Source organism: Ostrinia furnacalis, unplaced genomic scaffold, assembly GCF_004193835.3.
Source record: "Ostrinia furnacalis isolate ACB-3 unplaced genomic scaffold, ASM419383v2 OfSCF3837, whole genome shotgun sequence".
NCBI lineage: Eukaryota > Metazoa > Arthropoda > Insecta > Lepidoptera > Crambidae > Ostrinia > Ostrinia furnacalis.
Genome location: NW_021134076.1, coordinates 258,047 through 275,408, shown reverse-complemented (window position 1 = coordinate 275,408; position 17,362 = coordinate 258,047). Strand labels below are relative to the sequence as shown.

At 35.7% G+C, this 17,362-nt stretch overlaps 1 protein-coding gene across 1 annotated transcript; it reads left to right on the top strand.

Moving 5' to 3' along the window:
• The first annotated feature begins 14,831 nt into the window (after positions 1-14,831).
• Positions 14,832-15,782, top strand: LOC114358303 (uncharacterized). Its single transcript, XM_028312235.1, has one exon. It carries the CDS (start codon positions 14,832-14,834, stop codon positions 15,780-15,782), a length of 951 nt encoding a protein of 316 aa, XP_028168036.1.
• The last annotated feature ends 1,580 nt before the right edge of the window (positions 15,783-17,362 follow it).

Here is a 17,362-nt window from a genome sequence, read left to right as displayed (position 1 = left end):
ATACATACATATTATACATAGTAACACCCAGACCCGTCACAGAAATTAAAATTCATCATTTCAATTTCTGCCCGGTCGGGAGTCGAACCCGGGACCTCTCGGCATAGTAGTCCCTTCTGAACCACTACACCAAATGGCCGGCAATGTAACCTTGTTGGTGATTAAATAAATAAATAAATCATTCTTCTTAAACTTTTCCACGCAAAGGAATGATACTTGTACTCAACATATTAATTAATAGCAAATTCATACTTTGCTGTATAATGAAAATATGTAGGGATTGTAGGTTGATATAAATCTTACTTTTGAAACCATCAATAAAAAAGCAATTTGATGTATTTTGTATGATACGTCTCTAAAATTTGCCAAATGTCTTACCCTATTTTAAAGATCAAAATGGCAAACGGTTATAATATCAAAGATAAGTTGGTACATGGTATTGCTATCAGTGACAATATTTTGCTCTAACTAATGCAGCTTTCTTTACTTTTTCAACCGACTTCAAAAAAGGNAAAATGTATTATGTAGAATAGGTAGAATCGCTTTGCCATTGACAGATACATCTGATGACAGAGCTAACATTATTTCTACTTTTGACCACCATGAGCGCTGCGATAGATTATGTCCCCCCCACCTAGTACTTCGCACCCAGCGAATAGGATTTATTTACATTAATTAATTAATATATTGGCCAAAGCTGTTATTGGCATTCATACACACTAAACTTCTTTAAGTAAGATTTTCATATAATTACTTTGTATGTAATGTTGTTGGTATGCCTCATTAGATAAATAAATAAATAAATTTTAATAATAATAATAATAATAAAATGTTTTATTTGACAAAAAGGGCGACATCACATTAAAATTTACACAAATTACAAAAAGAAAAACATTGTGCCCTGCTGTCAAATAGGGGCCCGCTCAGCATTAATCGGGGCACGCCGTGGGAATGCCTCGACACTGATTTTCAGCGGGTCCCTTGACGTTGCTGCGCCCAACCGCCGAAGGAGAAGCACTCCGTAAAGTGCCTGTCCGTCGGCGGGAACACGCAAATAGGAGGGCAGCAAAGGGGGCATAGCACAGTTTNCAAGCAGTTATCAATTTATCAATCCATACAGGCTTGGTAGTATCATTAAAATATCAGATGCAATGTCATCATTGCCACCATTATTTGAACTTTATTCACTCCTCATATCGTTGAAAAGCAATGAATTTCTTTAACATGCTTTACGTATGAAGCCAATTTGAGAGTGGAGGCGGACGCGGGTGCTAGCGCGGGCGCATGTAGATCAAAAAGTACGTACGCCAGAGCCCCGATTACGGTAACTTTTAACGTCTACAATCCAGACGCGCTTCATCGATTCTGCGATACGATTGGTCAAAACAGCTGACGTACGCTGTTGAATGTTCACAATGCAACGAGTTTCACGGGCGCGACGGTGGCGCGGGCGATTCTAACGGCTCGCTTTGCCCGTGTCGTACACCACTGTGCACTGCTTTAACCACTATACAGGGTATCTTGTAATGCCACCTGGAGGGAATGTTTTCTTTGAGTAAAATTTTCTATATACAGTATTAATACTTTCCCTCCAGGTGGCATTAAAAAATTCCACCCTGTATAGCATTGGTTCTAAACCATTTCGATTCATCCGCCGAAGCTGAACACGCAGACGCGAGACGCCAAGACCCAATCGCACGCGTCCACCCCCGCACCCGTAAATGCAGTTTGATTGAATTGGAGAGGATAAATGATTTTATACATAGAACTTAGGCTTTGGCACATAATTAACAATATTTTAGATCAAATGGTAAGGTCAGAAAGTTGTAAGTAGAGCTTGGCTTGCTAATTAAATAAACGACTGAAGTTAGTTAAAAACTATTGGATTTTATTAGTAATTAAATTCTCGTAAATCACAAATTGTGGAAAACCTTAGAGGAGGCCTTTGTCCAGCAGTGGACGTCATTTGGCTGAAACGAACGAACGAAATCACAAATAAATATGACAACGTTTTCGATCTCGATAACGATGTAACGAGTAAAGACTGCTACATGTTATACTTAATTACTTAACACACCAACAAAGCCCACGCAAGAAAAGTGCCGTCCAAAGGCTAGTGCAGTATAAAAATCGCATTGTCCCTAATGAAACTCGTGACGCTTATTTATTTTATCCCCAGCCATCGGATTGCAGAACAAATACGTTTTTAGAATCCAATCAGGGGATGGGGCCTGCAATATGCACGTTTTGCGCCGGCCATTAAAGCTCTCTGGGTAATAGGTTCTCTGCGGCCTCACTTAATAACCCCGTCTCTCATTGGCGGAATTAAACTGTTTCGATCTGTTTTGCTTTTATAAGATGTCCACTTGGACTTGGTAATTCTCTCTGTTGTGTTGTTTTGTTATGAGCCTAAGTACGACTCCATATAGTCTATCGCACGGTCGCTCTACACTTACCTAACACAGGTGTGTTTTCGAAATTTTTCGGGGCTGTACCCATACATGTACAGATACTTATCTGTTATGGCCTTATGGCATAATATTGATCTCGTAACTAAACCATTTGATGATAAGTACAGCCTCAAAAATTTCGTATCATGTTCCATTACTAAATTAATAAACACTGGCTGTTAAACTTGCACAAAGCTATAATGAAAGAAACCCAACTAAGATGCTTCATAAGTTTGATTTTTCTTGGACAAACTTTTTCATCCATACTTTTTTAAAAGAACAATATTATGATAGTTCTTATTCTTAAAAAACTTAAGAGCGTTTACGTCTAGCGTGGCATGTCAAGTTTAGGTATTTTCGATGCTATTTTTATTCACACTAAAATAATTGTGACTGTGTGCGTGTTTTCACGCTCTATAGTCAAACCAAAATACTTTGATCCACCATCGTAAAAGTGTGCCAGGCTGTCAAGTGACAGCTCAAGGAAACTATAAAGTCTTCAAATCTTCCAACACCGACTCCATAATTATAAATCATGGTATACATTAGTCCTAATCAATAATAAATACGTAAATTCTTTATCAAATAGTAAATTGTCAAAGGTTTTTTACTATTTTGAGAATATTTACATACAGCCTATGTTCAGCAGAAAAAAAATTGAATTTTAATGGTGAGAGATTTTTTCAAATCGGTTCTATTCAAAATAAACTTTTCCTGTTAACTATTCTTTTTTTATCCGGAAAATGCATAACATTTCATACCCACCAGCTGCGGGGGCAGCTAGTGGGTTATGTGGGGTTCTTCCTACCAGAAAAGGTGGGTAGCCCCTACACCCACTAATAACCTGACTGTTTCTGCCATGATCCATATGAGTGATATGAGGGAACGCGGGACATCGCCGTTNGTTTATTACTTAATATCTTCGTAAGTAATGGTCCGATTTGGATAATTCAAAAAGATCTTTCTTATGTCTTAAAGATTAACGTAGATGCCAGTTTTATTGAATTTTCTACAACAGTACTGATCCTCATTATAAAGGAATCTCAATAAAATATTATCCCTTCCACGCAGCCACGTAATAAATAATTACAACACATTTGCCACAATGTTTTTATTTCACATGGTTTTCGATAAACACCGGGTATTTCGCCAAAAATAGTCAATTTTGCCTAATTTCCTTGGTACGAAATATTTTTTTGTTTTTAACTATTTTTAGTTTCCTATTGCATTAAGTAGCAAAAACTAAGCTAATATATCTAAAAAGGGTGTCATAATTCGTTTTAGAAACAAAGCTATAAGGTCATGAACTTTTGGTAGCCAAGGAAATTATTATAAATATTTTTTTCTCTAAGTTTTCTTCTGTGATTTGCTTTTTTTTGTTCGACCCATTTTTGTGTACCTTCGCAAGCCAACATAGCAATAAATATTGTATCATTACGACCTTTTTACACAAATAAGGAAGATAAATGCAGTAGATTGAGTTTAGAGTTAAAAACAAGTTGTTCTATATCTATTATGATACCCATTTCTTAAAATGTCAATTTTAAACTTATTCCAATAAAGAAATACCCAAAATTTTACTTTACGCCGAATTAAAAATGGTCTTTTATAATTTCCTAGGCCATTTTATGCCACGGAAAACAAGGAAATTAGGGCCACAGAAATTAGATTTATGCCTAAAAGACACCACAGACAAAAACCTATTTACCCTATGCATTTACTATTTAAATCATGGGTTTACCCCTACNGCTGGACTTTTATAGTGTATCCGCAAAATCTTGGTGGTAGATTTTGCGATCACGTGGTAATTAAAATATTTTATTGTTATTTTTCATTACAGTCTATTTTTACTACAAATTATATTTCAGACGTAATGAAAAATAAAATTAAGTTATTTTTAGCGATGAAACGAAAACGAATGACGAAAATTTGGAACAGCAAGTTATGTATGTATACCTACTAATATTATAGAGGAATAATACTAATAATTTATTTGCCATAAATAGGTGGTTACATAATAGTTAATAGGAATGCTCTGCCAGCAGGGTCCCACCTAGTTGTAGGGGGAACGTACACAACATATTACAGTCGGAAAATCTTTGCGGTAGGTAGCTCGGATTGTAGTTAGTTGGTCAGTGGTCATTTGACGGCCACTTGAATCGTCTCACCCCTAAGCTTTTGGCTACCGCCGGCGCACTAAGCCGGTTGATGCCTAATCTCGGAGGCCCGGCCGCACTGAGTCGCTGACTATACTTTTGCGTCGCGCGTTATATGGTCCTATATGGGGCTCAAGTATGGCACAGTGCTGTGTAGTTGTGGAGCATCCTACTGTTCAAAAAAGCGCAACGCATGATATCACTGAGGCACAGGCTGAGGTAATTCGTGAATACCGCATAGTATCCGCAGTCCGTCTATTCCCAGTTGTGGACACTGACTATGTCCCTACTGAGGATAAATGGGAAAAAAATTATTGTCATTAGTGGCGACGTATAACAATCCTACTAATATTATAAATGCGAAAGTTTGGATGTCTGGATGTTTGTTACTCTTTCACTCAAAAACTACTGAACGGATTTTGTTGAAACTTTACAGTATTATTGTTTACAACCCAGATTAACATAATTATAGGTTATAATTTATGATGATATGTGACAAATGAATTTCAATAAATAAATAAGACGTGTCTAAAAAGCGCAATCTATCGTCATTGGTTAAAATCTACAACTACTGTTTTTGACGTTCGTAAATATTCATGCGGGGGAAGCCGTGAAACGCCATCTATCAACATGATGTCAAACAACAGATTTTACGAACTAAGGAGTAAAACGAGGTCCACGCGTACGAAGTCGCGGGCGGCCGCTAGTTCAAAATAAAATTAATAATATTTGTATTCATCTGGTCTTACTTGACTTTTACTTTACGTATGTCATGCACGATGACATTTGCGTCAATATTTGTGTACGTCCCCATTAGGCATAATTGGGATGTATTTTTCTAATTTGACATAAATTGTGAGAAAGCCTNAAATTTATGGTTTTCGTAATTTTTCCTTTATCTATGCTATAAGACGTTGCTTCGTACCAAATTTCAAGATTCTGAGTTCACGGGAAGCACCCTGTAGGTTTTGATTCCCTTGCAAGTGTCGAAAATTTGCGGCATAAACGGCTGTATCTTTTGATTGCGTTGGCTTAGAAGTTTGATTTTTTCACAGCTTCAAGGGACAGTAGACCTGAGTAATTAAATTTCAGCTTCATACCTCCACGCGTTCCTGAGAAAAAGGGTCTTGACAGACGGACGGACAGACGGACAAAAAAGTGGTCCTATAAGGGTTCCGTTTTTTCCTTTTGAGGTACGGAACCCTAAAAATGTTGAAAAGATTGTTAATTATATTTTTTTATCATAACCCACCAAATACGAACATGACTATAATACAGTGATGATATAATTTCCAACATAGGTAGGTAATTGTTTCATACAGTTTATGTATTTGTTACGGTCAAAGTGATAAATGTGAAAATTATGAATAATCGCCGGTTATTATGAATAATTACCGCATGATTTGGTAAATGTGATTAATATGAGGTCATTTATGTGTGTATAAAACTAAATAGGCGGCTTACCCGCCGCACCTTAACCTATTTTTCACTTTAAATCAAAACATTATGTTATAGGCATCATGGAAAAGTAATATTATGCAAAAAACATTCCAAACTCATTATGCCAAATTATACTAATATATGATATCAAAACGTTCAAAAGTTTGGCTGTACATGAGCACGTACACAAGATGTTGTTCTCTTTTATGAAATTTGTTAGTACTAAGGTTGAATTATTAAATAATCACTGTTAAATGTGATTAATTTATCACTTTCACCGCGACTGACGGAAATTATTAATAATAACCGGTTATTATTAATAATTTTCAATTTATCACATTAACCGTAACATATTATATTTTTTTCGTCGTCGCACCTCTCGAGCGGACNACAGACAGACAGACAGACAGACAGACAGACAGACAGACAGACAGACAAAAATTTTACTGATTGCATTTTTGGCATCAGTATCGATCACTAATCATCCCCTGATAGTTATTTTGAAAATATATTTCATGTACAGAATTGACCTCTCTACAGATTTATTATAAGTATAGAAGATTCGGTTGTTTATTATAGGTATTTTGAGATAATATTTGTAATAAATTACTTGATCTTACACTGTTGAATAAAATTCGGAACAATTATCAACGTGACACTGACAGTTGAAAAACCGGTTCCAATTTTGACATTTTTATGATTTATTATTTACCAACAAACAAATAATATTTCACAAACATGATTATTTAATTTTCATTGTGAATTATTTATGATATTTAGTATCATAAGTTTTGTTGTTGCCTTTTCATAGCGTTGATTCTATCCAAAAATGACTAACGGTAAGTTTCTTTTCATTGTTTTTTGCGCTTTACCAAGTTGTTGAGGTTAGTAAAACTTAGTAACTTACCAATTGACCACACTCGCTTACTTTGAAACACTAGTAAACTAAAAAGACTAATAAATAATATTTATTTAGTCCTTGGACATTTTACAATGGGCTTCTAGTCCTAAACTAAGCAAAGCTTTTACTATGGGTACTAGATAACAGATTTAAACATACTTAAAAACTTTTTTTTACACATATTATAAATTATTTTAATAAATTTGTAATTTGTTTGATAAATTAAAATTTTAAATTAGGCCACTATTTTATAAAATCTCTCAGTTCTGCTGCATCTATCAGATAGTATAAAAATAAATCATACTTCTTAAACTCGTCCACACGAAGGAATGATACTTGTACCTACTCGAGACATATTAATAGCAAATTAATCCTTTGCTGTATAATGAAAATATGTAGGGATTGTAGGGTGATATAAATGTTACTTTTGAAACCATCAATAAAAATTCAATTTGATGTATTTTGTACTGTGATAGCCTCTTAAATTAGCCAAATGTCTTACCCTATTTTAAAGATCAAAATGGCAAACGGTTAATATCAGAGTTAAGAAGGTACATTGTATTGCTATATCAGTGACAATATGTTGCTCTAATGCTTTCTTTATTTTTAGGCATAGGCATAATTATCATCTTGTTTTATAATTTTTGGATAACTTTACAAAAATTATAAAACATAATTATAGTCAAATAAAACAAGCAGGCATAAAGGCTTGGTAGTATCATTAAAATATCAGATGCAATGTCAGCATTGCCACCATTATTTGAACTTTATTCACTCCTCATATAGTTGAAAAGCAATGTATTTTTTTAAATGCTATGCACTATGTTTAACATACTGCAGCATTCATTAAATCCTCCTGAGTGCAGTTGCTCGGGCACTCAGGGCACGACATCATGTGCTTCATCGATTGGGGAATAAAACCGCACCTGCACTCCATGTTTGAGCCATCCAAGAATGACCAGATTGTCCTTACTACGGCCAACCTGTGTCCGAAGTCTATTTAAAGACTTCCAGGTAAGCCAGGGGAGCTTATGTTCAGGTGGAGGACTCTCAGAAAGAGAAAGAAAAGGACAGGAGGACTACCGAAGCAATTTCCTGTCCGAAGACCCTGTGGTCTTAATTAAAAATAAACATAATTTACAGTGATAAAGCAGTGGTTCTAGACCATTTTGATTCGCCCGCCGAAGCGCGGCAAACACGCAGACGCCAAGACCTCAAACGCCCGCGCCCGCTACCGCACTCGCTAGTGCAGTTTTGATTGAGGCATGAGAGAGAGATTAACCGATTTTATACATAGCTTTGGTAATAATTAACAACTTTTTAGATCACACAGTAACTTTAAGATTGATAGAGCTGGGTAAGCTAATGAAGGCTACCTTTTTTGAACGAACTCGAAAACGATGTAGCGGGTAGAGACTGTTGCATGATGCCTAGGTATACTTTTTATTATGTATCAACAAAACGCAAGAGAAGCGGCGACCAAAGGCTAGTATAAAAATCGCATTATCCCTAATGAAACTCGTGACGCTTATTTATTTTATCCCTTAGATTAATAAAACCTAGATAGATAGTCAGTGCACGAAAGGTGAGGCAGTTTTTAGGGAGCCGGCACGGCTCACCCGTAAATGTCACATGAACTGTCAAAGTGAAAAATTGGTAAAGACGTCCGACGAATTTTAATTAATTAAAGCGGTTTGTGATGTGAAAGGGTGTCTAAAATACATCAGAAAAACGAAAGAAAGTGGCCAGTGTTACATTTCATAAGTAAGTACTACAATTCGACGCGTATTTTGCTTGAATTTGGCTTTCAAAAATTAAATACGGGAATGATACCAGTAACAAGAAAATTTATTTCCCAATTTTTCGCCGTACAAATACACTTCCTTTTTTATGAAATCGAGACTTTTAAGTCGATTTATCTTATTGTTATTAGGTAGGTACTTTGAATTCGATAAATAAGTAAGTACATGATGCGTTTTGTTTTTGTTAATTATAAAATAATTAAAAACGTATTAAAAATTTCCCTACTTTCGGGAAAATCGCCTTCACTGTCTACACTCCCCAACAAAATTGACACTAATGACATAAGATTTTTGCCTCACTCTTGACGAAGCGTTTGTATGAAGACTATCCATCTAGGTTTTATTAATCTAAGTTTTATCCCCAGCCATCGGATTGCAGAACAAATACGTTTTTAGAATCCAATCAGGGGATGGAGCCTGCAATATGCGCGTTCTGTGCCGGCCATTAAAGCTCTCTGGGTAATAGGTTCTCTGCGGCCTCACTTAATAACCCCGTCTCTCATTGGCGGAATTAAACTGTTTCGATCTGTTTTGCTTTTATAAGATGTCCACTTAGATAGTTCTCTTGTGTTGTTTTGTTATGAACATAAGTAGGTAACTGCTGGATGTAGGTCTTTACGATTCCGTATAACCTGTCACACCACAGTTACCTAACACAGATATATTTTCGAAATTTGTTGTTTTGTTATGAACATAAGTAGGTAACCGCTGAATGTAGGTCTTTACGATTCCTTATGTCCCCCTATCACACCACAATTACCTAACACAGGGGTGTTTTCGAAAATTTTCGGGGCTGTACCCATACCCTTACAGATACTTATCTGTTATGGCTTATGGCACAATATTGATCACGTGACTAAACCATTTTTGATAATAAGTACAGCCTCAAAAAATTTCGTATCATGCTCCATTACTAAATTAATAAACACTGGCTGTTAAACCTGCACAAAGCTATAATGAAAGAAACCCAACTAAGATGCTTCATAAGTTTGATTTTTCTTGGACAAACTTTTTCATCCATACTTTTTTAAAAGAACAATATTATGATAGTTCTTATTCTTAAAAAACTTAATAAAATTCAACTTCTCTTGCTCAAACTTGGTCAGTTTCTAAAATACATTAGAGCCAAGTCTCGAGCGGAAACTAATGCAAACTTCGCCTCACCTGCTCCGAGTAATATTCAAAGCAAAATATCACCGATCCTTATAAGCTCTTAAGTGGAGCTTACTTTTTAAACAAAGTTTTCAGTGTCTTCTTTGTTAGGGTAGTCGCTCACATGTCTGCTTCGTTGCATTTAAATTCCATCTCTTGGTTGGTTGATATAAGTAGAGCAAGAAACATGTTGTAGCAGTAAAAACATTTGTTTTGATGTAAATAGTAGTAGTCTAGTAGTAGAAGTAGTAATAATCACAAAATCATTATACTTCACTAAGTTCAGTTTTAATTCATTCCAATAAAAACCTACAGGTTAGAGTCTTAGACTCATCTTTGATATGCAAAACCAAACTAAGCATCTGCGAAAAGTTAACGGATGGAACGGAAAAGATTGATCGATCTAGAATACGCTTTTCATCGAATTCAAATACCTTGATCAAAAGTTGTACGTAAGATGGGTGAGAGGCGACCTTTATAGGCACCTTCCGTTCAATCGGCTGATGGCGTCGGTCACTTTGACGACCTGCCGAACCGACGATCGTAAAATATTTCATTTTTCAACGACACCGAGTTTGCTTTACTGTTCAGACGTGGCACGTGATATTCGGATGGGACTTTGTGGTTGATCACATAGTTACAAGTGTCACGTTATTGCGGATTGTAATACAATGTTTTAGGAATCGATTTAAGTTATGGCGAGACAAAGTTCTCCTTGAATACTATTATCGGAAAATTGTATCTTGTTTCCAGTAGCTGTGAAGTTACGAATAATAACGCTCTTTTATTTGTTTCTTCTTTTTCTTTCGTAGGTCCAAACCTTGGAAAATATAGGTTGAAAATCTTCATCACTATCTACAGCAGTCCACTGCTGTACAGGGAAAAAATGGCTGTACCAACAACCTATAAAAGAGTCAGCGCCTGTATATTATGCTTATTATTTAACCCATGCATGACCCAATGAGTGATTGTTATAGTCACTCTAAAAAGTGTACCTACTAGCCAACTATTATTTTGCAACAGCGCAGCAGTATGCAGACGCAGTTTTGTTTTTATTAATTCTGATTCCGTTGCGAACGCACAATCCGAACAATTGCAATCAATTTGAGTGGCACATTGTAAAGGTTGAATTCTGAATATTGGCACGTGAAAAATCTCCATTGAAATAGGCAGACAAAAGACCTGAATAGCCAATCGGGATGATTGATTTCATACTTGCCACAACAAATTGGCATTTGCCGCCATTGTTCTGTTTTCAGCTGCCGTCCCAGTAATGAGATGTAATCCTGTTTTAATATCGTTTATTTCGGGTTCTCTGTAGTTTCAGTGATTCATTAGTCCATTTCGTTGTGCCGTAATCATTTCAGTGTCTGTACTAATGAGAGGACATAACTTAATCTTTACGTCGGTACGTGGAGTATTTTGAATGATATAATGGACAATTTGGAAAAGGGATTAATCAATTTGAATATAGCGCAACTATATTGGAAAAGTTTAGCAAAGTATTTTTTTTACTTATTAGCCTTGAAGGTTTTGACGTTGGTGTCTGAAGTCCTGCCAGTTCCATCAGTGTTTAAATATATCGGAAAACATTCGGTAAATGCTAGGTTGATTTATGAAATGGACAGTTTATTATTCAATTGAATTTTATTAATCCTCGAAGATGATTTCTTATTCATCATAACCGTGAAATAAATCGGCGGTTTCATAATAATTTTAATAAACACTACCAGACTATTTCAATATCGTTACAGTACACATTAGAAGTGGGTATTGTCTCTATCACACGCACCGGCTTGCTACGGGCTACGAATTTTCAGCGCCATTGAGCTACGAAATCGTAGCATTTTATATTATGCTTAAAACTAGTAGCCAACTCAAGATATTTGTGGAAACAATTACTACAGAAACACATAAGATAACTTTATGTCAATAAAGCACCAAAAACTATTTTCTAAAGCAATAGTATCGACATACCGTAGTTGCTATGAGACTACGAAATTTACTGCTACCTTAAGCGTTAGCTTTTTTAGTTAGGTATAAATTTTAATGAGTATTAAACCAGTTTTTTTATAGAGATAATACACAGCAGGCAAAAGCTTTCGTAGTTCTTTTCATTTACTCTCTCCAACTAAATATGTTTGCTGTAGTTTTCTAAATTCAATCCTATACAACATGACAGTCAATTAACCTGCAATAAGCTCAAATTATTTTTAAACTTGGAATCGGACCTCCAAAGCTTCATAGCTCAATGTCCAGCAAACTTTCTGATTGCGGGAGCTTTAAGCTCAGTGCCCATCCGGTCGGCAGGGGAGACGCACGCGTCCCTCCTCCAAGTTTCCCGCCAAAATGTTCGCGAGAGGTACGCATGTGATAAAGGTTAAAAGTAGAGAAAGTACTTATTGAAGATTCATTCAATTTAGTGTACTTAGAATTTTAATGGTCGTGGAAAATACTGACTTCAAACAAAATATGGAAGTGTTTTACTGAATATAGAAAACATTACATGTAGCGTGATAGTGGGCCTTATATACTATGCGTTACATACATTTTAAAGTTTTAAAAGTATATTTAGTTTACAAACTTCTCAGCACTGGCCCATTTATTGTCCCGAAGTTGTGGTAGGGTTAACACTGGGACGTGTAAAAGTGATTTTTAAGAGCCTACTTGCAAAAATAAAATGAGTTTTAAATAGCTATAAAACTGGCGATTTATCATAATAATAACTGTAACTTTCTTCATCAGCCAGTGAAAATAATACATCAACAAATCTAATTTGTATGTTTTTTGTTGCAGTTGGAACTTTGGTGCTAATTCTCGCCTACATTAACTTCGTGTCGAGTTTCGGTAAGTTTTTAAATTTGTCTTTTATTTTCAGCCTCTTTTACGATTCTGCATAATGATTTGTGGATATAATAAACAAACACATGTAGATAAAAGACCACAATAAGTACTAGGTATTACTTCATAGTACAAGGGTCAAATCGCTATAAAATTTATATAAAATGGGTTTCGGATTCTCATGAAATAAATGTATTTGTCCAGCAGTGGACGTCTTTCGGCTGAAACGAACGAACGAAATGTATTAAACGGAAAAACCGGCCAAGTGCGAGTCGGACTCGCGCACCGTGGGTTCCGTACAAACCTGCAAGGTTTACAAAGTTCGTTCATTACGACAATCGAGTCATAACTATGGTATTTTCCCTTGCGTGTAGTTGCGAGTTTCAAAATATGCGGTATCAATGGTTGTACCTACTTTTGCGTTTTTGCGTTGACTTAGAATTTTTTTTTTCACGGTTTAAAGGCAATTAGATCTAAGTATTTGATATGAATTTCAACTTGATAGCTCTACGCGTTCATGAGGAAAAAAGTAATAAGTTTATATTTATTAAAAAATATATATTTTGTAATGTAACTAAAAATTTAATGTTTTCGTAATTTTTCCTTTATGTGTGCTATAAAACGTTGCTTCATGCCAAATTTCAAGATTCTAGGTCGACTGGAAGTACCCTTTAGGTTTTGATTCCCTTGCGAGTACTTGCGAGTTTCAAAATATGCAGCTTAAATTGCTGTTTCTTTTGATTGCGTTGACATAGAAGTTTGATCTTGTTACAGCTTAAAGGTATTATAGACCTGAGTATTTGGTATGAATTTCAATTTAATACCTCTACGAGGAAATGGGTAGTAAGTTTAAAATTATTAAAAAAATATATATTATGTGATGTAACTAAAAATTTATGGTTTTCGTAATTTTTCCTTTATCTATGCTATAAGACGTTGCTTCGTACCAAATTTCAAGATTCTGAGTTCACGGGAAGCACCCTGTAGGTTTTGATTCCCTTGCAAGTGTCGAAAATTTGCGGCATAAACGGCTGTATCTTTTGATTGCGTTGGCTTAGAAGTTTGATTTTTTCACAGCTTCAAGGGACAGTAGACCTGAGTAATTAAATTTCAGCTTCATACCTCCACGCGTTCCTGAGAAAAAGGGTCTTGACAGACGGACGGACAGACGGACAAAAAAGTGGTCCTATAAGGGTTCCGTTTTTTCCTTTTGAGGTACGGAACCCTAAAAATGTTGAAAAGATTGTTAATTATATTTTTTTATCATAACCCACCAAATACGAACATGACTATAATACAGTGATGATATAATTTCCAACATAGGTAGGTAATTGTTTCATACAGTTTATGTATTTGTTACGGTCAAAGTGATAAATGTGAAAATTATGAATAATCGCCGGTTATTATGAATAATTACCGCATGATTTGGTAAATGTGATTAATATGAGGTCATTTATGTGTGTATAAAACTAAATAGGCGGCTTACCCGCCGCACCTTAACCTATTTTTCACTTTAAATCAAAACATTATGTTATAGGCATCATGGAAAAGTAATATTATGCAAAAAACATTCCAAACTCATTATGCCAAATTATACTAATATATGATATCAAAACGTTCAAAAGTTTGGCTGTACATGAGCACGTACACAAGATGTTGTTCTCTTTTATGAAATTTGTTAGTACTAAGGTTGAATTATTAAATAATCACTGTTAAATGTGATTAATTTATCACTTTCACCGCGACTGACGGAAATTATTAATAATAACCGGTTATTATTAATAATTTTCAATTTATCACATTAACCGTAACATATTATATTTTTTTCGTCGTCGCACCTCTCGAGCGGACAGACGTGTGTCGCGCGTATCGGATATAATTTAAATAATAAGTTCCCAATTGTCGTCCTTAAATAAAGTGTCAGTGAGTCAAAAGTCGTGTAACTGCGTTTGAGTGACTTGTTACCATTACAACTGTTGAACATTATACCTCACTCCGGTGCACCTCCGCGGGACAAGAACGCTTGCATTTTTCGTCCCTTTCACATCTGTGGCGTATTCTAAATACCTTATTGACTCGACCATTCAATATGAGCGTTAAGCGATCGCCTTCTAAGTCGCACAAGGGGTCTACCTTTACTGGTTCACACACAGACGCGGATTGTGAAGCTACCGACTCAAACTCGCAAATTACTCAACGGAGGCGAAAACAACCTGACTCAGACATTCTCAAAAGGGCTGACCTCGTCGACTTCAAAAAGGAAATGATGACCATTTTGCAAGATATCAAAGAATCTAACAGTGACTTCATGCGTACTATTAGATCGGAAATAACTGAGATCAAAACACAAGTGAGTTCAGTGACTAAAACGTTGGATAACATTACTCAACAACAAAGTCAGTTTAGGCATGAACTAACAGACCTTTCTCAATCACTTAACTTTCATACTAAATCCTTTGATGATCTCCGAACGAAAACACAAGAAATGTCCAAGGAAATAACTCAGGTTAAAAGCCTAAGTAAGGAGGTCGATATCTATAACCGTCGTATAGCCAACTTGGAACGAGATTTTAACATTCANGATCATATATTAGCTGGCGTTCCGGAGAACAATAAAGAGGACCTCGCTCAATTATTACTATCCATCTGCGAAATATTGGGCGTCCAGGCATCGAAGGACGACATCGTAAGCATTCATCGTGTTCCAAAGAAATTACCCAACGCAAAATCACCAAAAAATATTATAGCAAAAATGAGCAGCCAACTCATTAAGGACAAAATTATATCGGCTATTCGAAGGAAGAAAGGTCTTACCACTAATGATCTGGGACTTACACCATCTAGTGATCCGAGGAGAATATACATAAACGAGCATTTAACTCCTTTCTTCAAAATGATTCATACGAAAACTCGCGAGACTGCTGCAGGAGCTGCCTACCAACATGTTTGGATCCGAAATGGGAAAATATTCGTTCGAAAAAACGACACATCGCCTGCAATAAATATTGTAGATATCATGGACCTAGGAAAAATTAAGTGACTAGTTTTCTTAAAATTATTTATCTACAAAAAAGGTATTGTGATACTGAAGGGAAGTACTTTTATAGTCTATAAAATAACTAATAACATGACAATTAACCTTTGTTTACTTTTAAGCCATTTGTTTAGTCTTTATTTAAATCACGAAGTACTTCACGCATGCACTATGTTATCCTGTTTGTACTCATTGTTATGCAGGTATACTATTTTTATCGCTATAACAGTTTCATCACAAATTATAAATATTAATAAACTGATCCATCACTTAAAGTATTTATTATTAAATAAACAAAGAGATAACCCTTATTTTCTATGCATTATTACAGTAAAATATAACATTCAGACATATATAAGTTCCATGTATGAAAACAATTATTTTCGATGCATCAAATTAACGTATTATCATGAATTGTTCTCACGTGAAGATCACTTTAATCCAATCATTGTAACGATACTTTACCAGCACAATGAGGGCTCACTTGATGTGTTCAGCCCGGTAGCCCCCATCATTTATTATAATATTACATACCGCCAAAGAACATTTGTTTTGAGCCTAGCTAGTTATGTTTCCGACTTCAATATCCTAAGCAATAATTATACCCTTTATATTTGTCTTAAAGCATTTACACTGATAAATAAAACAAAATTAGAACAACGTACTAATAATGAGCGATTTTTTATTTTATTTTTTATTACGAGATTATTTGTCTGTCTTGTCATAAATGGTTAATTATATTAAAGTAAATGAAAGAAAGCTAGTTCTTTACTATCAGAATGTGCGTGGCCTACGAACTAAATGTTTGCAGTTATACAACAACGTACTGGCTAACGATTTTGATATATTGTTGCTTACTGAGACATGGTTACAAGACGACATAGTTAACTCAGAATTATGTGACAGTAGGTATGACATGTTTCGTTGCGACCGTGACTGCCAGATGACTAATAAGAAGCGCGGCGGAGGAGTAATGGTGTGCGCCCGGCGAGAGCTTGCAGCCGAGTCGTGCGTCGAGTGGCGGGGCGCACGGGCCACTGAGTCATTATGCATATCTATACCTGCGCGCGCGATTAACTCTTGTCACACACTACGTATCATATTGATCTATATACCACCAGATTTAGGCACTTTTGCATCTCGTTACGAAGAGATAGGTAAAAGTATACAACATCTCTTCGACACATTTCCTTCTGATAATGTAATTCTGTTGGGTGATTTTAACTTACCGTGTATATCCTGGAATGACCACAACGAATGTATAAATTTGGGCGTGGGTCCTAAGGTCGTTTCTGATTGCGCTAACACATTTGTCAACCACATGCACCTCTTAGGTTTGTGTCAATACAACTTGATTCGCAACTCATCTGGAAGGCTTTTGGACTTGTGCTTTTGTAGCGTTCCGTGTTCAATATCACAATGTTTGCAACCTATTATTGTGGAGGACAACTATCACCCAGCGATAATTATTGATGTACTAGACCTACACGTATCGCCTTTGATGGGGAAAATCCTTTTGTATGAAAAATCTAAACCGCTTAAGTTAGACGCTTGAAATTTAGCAAGCAGGTACCTTAGTAAACTTA